This window comes from Eucalyptus grandis, chromosome 8, assembly GCF_016545825.1.
Source record: "Eucalyptus grandis isolate ANBG69807.140 chromosome 8, ASM1654582v1, whole genome shotgun sequence".
Lineage (NCBI taxonomy): Eukaryota > Viridiplantae > Streptophyta > Magnoliopsida > Myrtales > Myrtaceae > Eucalyptus > Eucalyptus grandis.
Window position 1 is genome coordinate 70,639,176 of NC_052619.1, and position 9,396 is coordinate 70,648,571.

Sequence of the window (9,396 nt, forward strand, 5' to 3'; positions counted from 1 at the left end):
TGGTTGTCACCTTAAAGAATCAAAAGGAAAAAAAAATATATAAAAAATAAATAAAAATAAAAATTGCAAAAATTGTTCACATTAGGTCAATCATGTTATGTAAAACGATCAGCATCCCCATCAGCGATTTACATCTAAAATTAGCCAAATGAACTACCTTGGCAAATTTTCAAAAGATTTAGGATAAAATTAGCTGAATTGAAATTTTTTTATTAGATTAGCATAAATACAATAGATTTACAATTATTATTTTTTTGGTAATTTTCTCAATTTTCTCATAACAAAGAAGATGGAAGAACACACATGGATGCTACATGTATGTTCTTCGTACTAGTTGACACGAACTAAGAAAAGCTATGAGCTATCCTATAGTTTCCAAGGGGTACAAATGTGATTCCCGTGGAATCGAGCAAATGGTATGGGCCAAGACCGTGTGGGAAATGATTTATTCAAATTGACGTCAATGGACCAATCAGAAAGCAGCAAAAGGAAGAAAATGAATCCCCAGAATCCGCGGGCCCCATGATTTTTATGAGATTTGGCATTGCGAGATGGAACAGAGGTATAAGATTAGAATAAGCGCACTCAATAATCCTCATTTACCAAACTTGTCCCTACAGCGTAGCAAAAGTTGCGGACACTACGCACCGACATCAAACCCATCGCTAAAAATACATATTCTCCCTAGTTAAAAATTAAGGCTATATTAGTATCAAACAATAATTTTAAAATTATTTTGATAATTTTCTCAATGAAATGCAGATGAACATAAATTGTTTTTGTGAACACATTTTCACAGATGAAGACGCAAGTTCTGGATACATTTATAATCAAGACAGAAGACATTCATGGTAGAGACAACGCATCATACTACTTATCATAGGACAAGCAAATGATATAAGCTCTAGCAGGTTTGAATCATTTTTCATCTAATGAACGCGCCTATAGTCCAATTAGGGAAGGATAAATTATTCAATGGACTTAATACACATAGCATAATGAACCTAAACTGTCATTACACTCAGTGGAATTCATGTCCGAGATTAATTATTTTCTGTGTTATAGATTGAGATACTTTCAAGACCAAGAATTTCCTTTTGTTTGGTCTCTTTCACAGGCCGCGAGGCCACCAACAATTGTTTTGTAGTGCATGTTAGGAAATTCTCTATTGAGGGAGGGACAGAGGGATGGATTAGTGAGGGACGTTTAGGGGGAAAGAGTCGTGCGCTTTGAATTCAAACTCGTCCCTCTGCCTAACCAATAACGAAAGCGACGCATGGATTAAGAAATTATCAAAGTCTGTGTGTGTAGGCACCGGGTAGAGAGCCAATTGGCGTTCTAATCTCAGCCGCCAAACCACAGAGTCATAGCGGCCAGCAGAATCCCATCATGAAAAGGGAAAGCAAGCTGAAAAAATTTAATTCTATAAGAAGTTTCTTCCATCTTAGACTTCCCCATGCCAAAACCATCGTATTTATAGCCCACGGAATCATTCATTCTTTCCCCTCATACCCTTCAAAGAGCCCTCGTCTACCGAATGAAAGAATGAAAGAGAAGGCATTGATCTCTTGTTGATTTATTCTTCATTAGAAAATGGAACTAGAGCACCCCGGCTTGACAAGGCAATCTCATCTCAACATCATGAACAAGTACATCAACCAGAGAAATGCCGAGGGGAGTCCATCGCCACCTTCCCCATCCTCGAGGAATGATCTGCGCAAGCACTCTGCATCCTTTCGGAGGCTCGGAGCAGGAGTCCCGGCGGCGGGCAGCAGTGGCCCGGAGAAGAAGCTCGCGTGGCTCCGCTCTCAGATCATTGGTGCGGACGCCGAGTTTTACTCACCGTTCGGCAGGCGGGGGGTCACATACGCCGACAGCACCGCCTCTGGCCGCTGCGTCCGCTACGTCGAGGACTTCATCGCCAACAACGTCCTCCCGTTTTACGGTACGCGTGCCTGGGTATCTACGAGATTTTTCTTTTGGTCAACGTCTGAATAGATCCACTCTGGCACTCTCTCTAGTTTAATTCCTTGCGTGTAGACGTGTAGACTTAAGACGCATTTGGTAACCATTCTACTTGGGAACAATTTTTAATCAAAAAAGATTTTTTTGATTTTGCTCTCAAGAACAATTTCTGAACAAAAGAACGCGCTTGATAACTATCCAAAATTTCAATTTCCGGGATAAAAATACGTCTGGTAAAATTCTTAAATTTTTTGTTTTTTATTTTAATTTTTTATTATTTTATTATACTTTTCTTCTTCTTCTTCTTCTTCTTCTTTTTCTTTTTTTCTTTTTCTCCTCTTCCTCCTTCCTCTTTGTAGCCGATTGCCGGCCACCGCTATGGCCAGCGACCTACCAAGCAAGGTGCGGTGAGCTCGCGGAGCCTCGCCTGGCCAAGGTGAGCCTTGGCCTCGTTGGTGGCCAGGCTCAACCTCACCAGACGGCACAAGGTCAGCCTCGCCGTGGCTATGTGAGGCTCGACCTCACCGTGGCTGTGCGAGGCTCAGCCTCACCTTGCTAGGTGAGGTCAACCTCACCAGATCCGACAAGGCCGAGCTTGCCCACCACCGGCGAGGTCGCCGGCCCTCATCCGACCGGTTACCAGCTCCGGCGACAGGCCAAAGGGAACAAGAAGAAAGAGGAAGAGAAGAAGAGGAACAAAAAAAAACAATATATAAGAAAATTAAAAAAATAGGAACTGATTTTAAGAATTGTTCTCGAAAATAAGAAACTATTTTTTTCTACTTCTTGATTTTGTTCCAAATCTATTCTTAGGAACAAAAATTTATGAAACGGATTTCTGTTCTTTTTTTGTTCTAGGAAACAAAATAATAAAATCAGATACTATTTGGAGTAAAAACAAAGCCCTTAGGTATCAGATGGCTTGGCAAGAGCACGTTGTTTTACAGCTGTTGACCTCAGCATGAACGCACGAAGCTTTTCAAGCTTCTGGTCCATGTTTCCTATGCCGATAATCAAACTATATGATAGTATTAATTTTTCTCTACAAGTCAAATGCATTGTTGGAGGGCGCACGTATCATTGAAGGGTTGCACGTATCACTGTCGGAGTGCGCATTTTTAGAGTGAGCACGTATAATAATATTAATTCTTTGCGGTTGTGATGGTTTATTACTTTTAGCGTTTCGCACTTTCGAAGTTATTACCATGTCCTGATTCAATCACTTACGTACTCAGCGTTGTGCTACGGACATGACCAGAAAAAAAAATGTATATATATATATTAAATGTATGTATGTATGTATATGTATATGTATATGTATATGTATGTATGTGTGTATGTATGTATGTATGTATGTATGTATAGACAAGATCATATGTCATGATATATCATACAAGGATATAAGTCGATGACTTCTATTCTTTTACTTTCAAATTTTTAAAATCAAACGTTTGAGGTTCATTTAGTAGTGAATGACTCGTGCAGTTAAATTAATATAGGCCATATCACTCTCCATGGTGTGTACAAGTGCGTGTACAACTCCGGTTTATCCTTGCTTGACTTTTATCTCTAACCTTTTAATCCTATAATAGTCAAAATCCCATGGTACACGTTACATACGAGATTAATTTTATCCTGACCATCTTTAGCTTCTATTGTATATTAGATATAACCGCTAAAATGAATGGTACTTTTATGGATGTGCATATAGGTAACTCGCACACGTCTGATAGCCACGTGGGTGGCCGGACCACCAAGATGGTGCACGAGGCCTCGAGCTACATCAAACGGTGCTTAGGAGGTGGACCCGAGGATGCGATCTTGTTCTGCGGATCAGGATCCACCGCGTCAATCAAGCGACTCCAAGAAGTCATGGGCATTGCAGTGCCATCGATCCTAAGAGAGAGGATGATTAAGTGCATGCCAAGCGAAGAGAGATGGGTGGTCCTAGTCGGGCCTTATGAGCACCACTCAAACCTTCTCTCATGGAGGCAAAGTCTAGCGGAGGTCATAGAGATCGGACTAGATGAAGATGGGTCGATAGACATGGAAGATTTAAGGCAAAAGCTTGAGTCTTATCGAGATGAAAACAGGCCAATTCTGGGTTCATTCTCTGCTTGCAGTAATGTCACCGGGATTTGTACCGACACAAGAGCTGTCGCGAAGCTGCTTCACCGATTTGGTGCCTTTGCTTGCTTTGATTTTGCAGCTAGGTGAGCCTTCATTTTCCTGCATTCTCTTACTCAATTGGAGAACTCTTCATTTGCATTTACTGAGAATATGTTCCACGACTATATGATTCCATGGTAACATAATGAAGCGACTAATCTGACTGGCCTTAAATTGCTTAATTTTGAACAGTGCACCTTATGTGGAAATCGACATGAGATCAGGGGAAGTCGACGGTTATGATGCTATCTTCCTTAGTGTGCACAAGTTCCTTGGTGGACCTGGGTCTCCAGGAATCCTGCTATTGAGCAGGGCTCTCTATCGGCTTGGATCATCACCCCCATCAACCTGTGGAGGAGGAACTGTTGATTATGTGAATGGTTTCGATGAAAAGGTAAAAGCATTGATCTTTTGCAAACGACAGAGCAAATTCAAAAGCTAAGGCAATTACCATCAAAGCCTTCTGATTTTCATCAGTTGGTGACTTGTTGATTTACTTGCCGTGCAGGATACATTATACGTGGAAGACATTGAAGAAAGAGAGAACGCTGGGACTCCACAGATTATTCAGATCACAAGAGCAGCATTGGCATTTTGGTTGAAAGATTATGTGGGAAATGAAGTGATCGAGAAACTGGAGCACAGGTACATTAAAGAAGCAATCGAAAGGCTCTCCAAAAACAAGAACATAGAGATTCTCGGGAACAGAACAGCTAAGAGACAAGCTATATTGTCTTTCCTGATATACTCAACAACTAATTCCCCACCAGATTGTAATAAGAAGGGAAGAGAGAGAGGGCTTTACCTGTGGGGAGAAATGGGGAACGAAAGAACCAAGCCTCTCCACGGACCTTTTGTTGCCACTCTCCTCAATGACCTCTTTGGCATTCAAGCGAGAGGTGGGTGTGCTTGTGCCAGTCCATACGGTCATGCCCTACTTGGCATTAGTGAAGCTCAATCCCGTGCATTTAGATGTGCCATTCAGGAGGTAAGATGATTGTTTTCTTTCCTGTAAGACATAACATGTAAAATCTTAAAGATTTTCAAACCGTAATTGCCATACAGGCGAAGGGTCTATCAGGCACTAGCCCTCAACCAATGCGATCATTTCTTAGAGAAATATAAGAGAAAGCATTTTACTAATCTTCTGTGAATTTACCTTTATAACAGGGATTTGCTGGAGTGAAGCCTGGATGGACCAGAGTCAGCTTTCCCTACTACCTTTCAGAGGAGGAGTTCGAGTACATTATTGCCGCACTGGAGTTTGTAGCCTCTTTTGGCCAGAGGTTCCTGCCGCTCTATCATTTCAACCTGAAAAATGGAAACTGGACCTTCAAAAAGAAGGCATTCATGGAGATTGTAGGGAAAGAAAGAAATGGCAAAATTTCTATCTTAAATGACAACCGGGCTGGTAAAGATCTCAATGGAGATGCTAAACGTGAGAGCCTCATTGCCAGGTATACACCATATTGGGAGAGTGCAAAACATATTGCAGGTCTCCTCCCCAAATTTCCCTCCCCACGCAGGATCCATGTAGAAATTGATCCAGAGCTACTGTACTTCCGCATCTAGTAGAAGATTTGAAAAACGAAATTAAATTGAATACAAGTTATGTCCAAAGTCCATACAAATAGACAATGCAACTTCAATTACTATGTCACCGAGAGTCATCTGAAGATAATAGCCAAGTTGACTGTCCCAGGCACCTATGATACATGTACCAACTCAAATTGAGCAACTCATGAATTGTGAGAACAACTCTCTTGTTGGCTGGGCCCACCTCTTGTGGGGCCAAGCTAACATTAAAACAAAAGAAACAAAATGAAGAGAAGAAAAGTCAAAAAGCAAGTGAAAAAAATAGAAGAGTTCGTGCAAGGTGCGAGCCCAAGAAGAGAGAGAAAAATAGAGAGAAGGCGCGGGACAGAGTGGTCTCGCCGAGAGCAAGCGGACAAGAAAAAGGAAGGAGGGCTGAATCTTTCCGGTGGCCAAACAATAACGGAATTAGCTTAAATTTGAATATATTATTCGTAAAGGTGAGGGTTACGAGTTGATTGGTTTCATTTATTGAGAATTTCTTCTAAATTTTCTAATCGTGAATAGGATTTTCTTACTCCAAATTTGTTAATTCCCCTTTGTTGTGAGCAAATATGATTGTAATACTTATGTTGAGCCTTTAATGTGTGAATAGATAAGACTACTTTATGTATTCTAAGTAATGAAAGTTTCGGGCTGTCCATGATTTTTTCCGCATTGGTTTTCCACGTTAAATCCTTGAAGTTGTTGTTGGCTTTATTTCCTCATCAATTTGGCATTATATTTGCTTATTCCGAGGTTATATTGGCTGGCTATTGTTCATGCTAAGTTGATTTTGGTCTATTTAGTTTTGGGGGAGAAATTGATCATGGATTGAATTTAGTTCATGGCGAATTGTTACACAATCTTTTAACGCTTAGGAGTACTCTCGCCATGTGAATAATAGTGAAGGATTGACAGTGAAAGAGGAACCCTGCAATTAGTAATGCCACCTCTTCTATTGATTTTATCTAAGCAGTGATCAGAAATCGCCTCTGAAACAAGGCTTAAACTACACAAGCTTTTAACGCTGTAAAATAATCCACTCAAACTATCCCTTGAATGCCAACAGGCATGTAGCCCTGCTGGTAAAGGGATTGGGAGGTGGGGCCGCAGGGTACTAGGTCCAAGATTCAACCCCAGTGAGCATCGCACACATATGTACATAGAAGAGAGAAGTGAGACCAAAAGAAAAAACAATCTCTGGAACTATAAGGTAGTCTTGAGTTCTTTAAAGAAGCCTCCAACCCCCACAAAAACACGCAACAATACACCAAATGCTAAAGCGAAGGCTTATAAAGTCATTGAAAAGAGCGTATAAACCGTATACAATGATTTCAAACAATGTCTATGCACTAAACTATTGCATTTGTCGTATAATAGAATATGTTGTTCTATAGTCAGATTTTATTCGAAATAGGAAAATGCATAGACCAGAAACAACTTTGCTTCTTGAAGAGAAAGCTACAAATTACATCCAACAAATAGTCAAAATATATAATAAAGATTTCAATAAAAGTATTCTCATGCATTATAAGATGGTTAATCTATTATTCCATGCCAAGAAGTACGGACCTTTATCCATACCAATAGATTTCAATAAGTGTTGATAAGAGTCGAACAACTATTAGGCAAGAAAAAATGGTAAATTTTTTTTTTCATACAACTTTTTGGTAACTTACTAACACTTTTAGAAAATTTCAACATTTTTAACAATTTGCAAATGATAATTTTTTAAATTAACTTACTAAAATCATTTGCATAATTGCAATTGCTTTAAATTTATCAATTTGAATGTGAAATCACCGATCTAAATTAGACCGAACAACTTTTGTTGGACTAAATTGTCAACTAGTTTCAATTTACCATCTCTCATTTGAATTACTTACTTATATTTAATTATTTTCTTAGAGATAAAGAGAAATTGGTAATTAAAATAAATAATTAACATTGATAACCAACTCGAATAGTAGAACTGTTTAAATTATGTTATTACATAAAAAAGATTGGTACTCTGCAAGTTGTTCAAATTTGATATTTTCATAGAAACGCTGGTAAATTAATAATAAATTATTGAAAAATCAGATGGCCTGTAATTTATTTATTTTTTACTAAGATTTTTAACCCTTACTGATTCTTTTTGAAATCTACCTTCATGAAAAAAAAATCCTTTCTTTTTAACGAAACAATAGAATAATCCCAATTATGTAATAACATTAAATTAGCACAAAACCCAGAAAATCATACGTATATATATGTGTGTGTGTGTGTATTTATGTATGTATATTTGTGTGTATCATATCTTGTGAAAATTCTAAATAAAGGCTTAAAGTGTTCTTATTGCTCAAATAAGGGCCTAAATGTGGACCTTATTTTAAATAAGCTCTTGAAATACTATCATTTTCTCAAATAAGTACCAAAAGAAGAATTTGTTTCAAATAAGAGTATGAAGTGATTATATCAATTTCAAATAATGGTCAGCTTTCTAGTTGGTCAAAGGTATTTTCGCCAATTACATTTTTTATTTGTCTTTTTTTTTTTTTTTTTTTAGTTTTCTCTTCTTTTTTGCCGATGGCCAGTTGAGCACCAACATTCCTCACTAGATCTAGGTGAGGGTTGCCTCGCCAACGAACGGCAAGGGATGGCCTTGTCTCAGCAAAGCGAGCTCATCCTAGGCAAGGCCACCCTCGAAAGCTACAAGTGAGGCCAACCCTCGTTAGATTCAAGAAAGGGTCACCTCGCCCGTGGTCGACGAGGTTGCTGAGCCCTCACCCAAAAAAAAAAAAAAAAACAAAAAACAAAAAAACAAAAAACAAAAAAACAAAAAAAAAAAAAAAAAAACAAAAAACAAAAAACAAAAGAAGAAAAAACCGGTGCTAGCCGACAAGGGTAGGCCCTCATTTGCAATTGCCATAGTCACTTTAAGCCCTTATTTAAAATTGCAATAGCCATTTCGGGTCCTTATTTAAGATTGATATAACCATTTCAAGTCCTTATTTTACACAAAATCCACTTCAGACCTTTATTTGAGAAAATGATAGTACTTGAGCCCGTATTTGAAATTTTCTCTTATATCTCGTTTAACCCATAACGGCCTCATTGATTGTAAGATTAAGCTCAATAGGAATACTGAAGCATTGTTCATAATCATTTTATTTATCGCTTTTCTATTTTTTTTTTTTTGTTTTTGAAACAGAAAAAACAAAAAAAAAATTCCGTTTGATAACTTCAATTAATTTTTCTATTTCCCTAAGCAAATCAATGGCTAAGAATAAACTTGGAACATAAATTAGAAGTAAAAAAAACCTACTTCTTTGTTTTCATGAACAAAAAAAGAAATAATATCATTTTAGAAAAGAAAAAAAAAACTTAACGTACTCGCTCATCTTTACAAAATTGACACAAGGTTTAGTCTCTTGACACAATCCAAGTCCCCATTTTTTGGAATGAAAATTTAAAAAATTCATAAATTCATAAATTTAGGAAAAATTTAGAAAATAGATTTTGAGTTGTTTTACTATATTTTAGTGTTAATTCTAGTTTAGATTTAATTTAGCATAAAAAATGTGAAAATCTTTTGATGAAAATTAGATTCAAAATTGAATAAGCTTTTGGGCTTTATAATGTGGATTTTTAATACCATTTTCTTTTAGAGACAATGCCAGGTTGTGAAAGCTTGGCAACTCTGAT

The 9,396-nt window shown here is 37.8% G+C and overlaps 1 protein-coding gene across 1 annotated transcript; it reads left to right on the top strand.

Moving 5' to 3' along the window:
- Window positions 1-1,516: 1,516 nt before the first annotated feature.
- On the top strand, window positions 1,517-5,866 carry LOC104417859 (cysteine desulfurase SufS). Its single transcript, XM_018861519.2, has 5 exons — window positions 1,517-1,945; window positions 3,677-4,178; window positions 4,327-4,528; window positions 4,643-5,122; window positions 5,305-5,866. Exons 1-5 carry the CDS (start codon window positions 1,594-1,596, stop codon window positions 5,704-5,706), a joined length of 1,938 nt encoding a protein of 645 aa, XP_018717064.2. The 5' UTR covers window positions 1,517-1,593; the 3' UTR covers window positions 5,707-5,866.
- The last annotated feature ends 3,530 nt before the right edge of the window (window positions 5,867-9,396 follow it).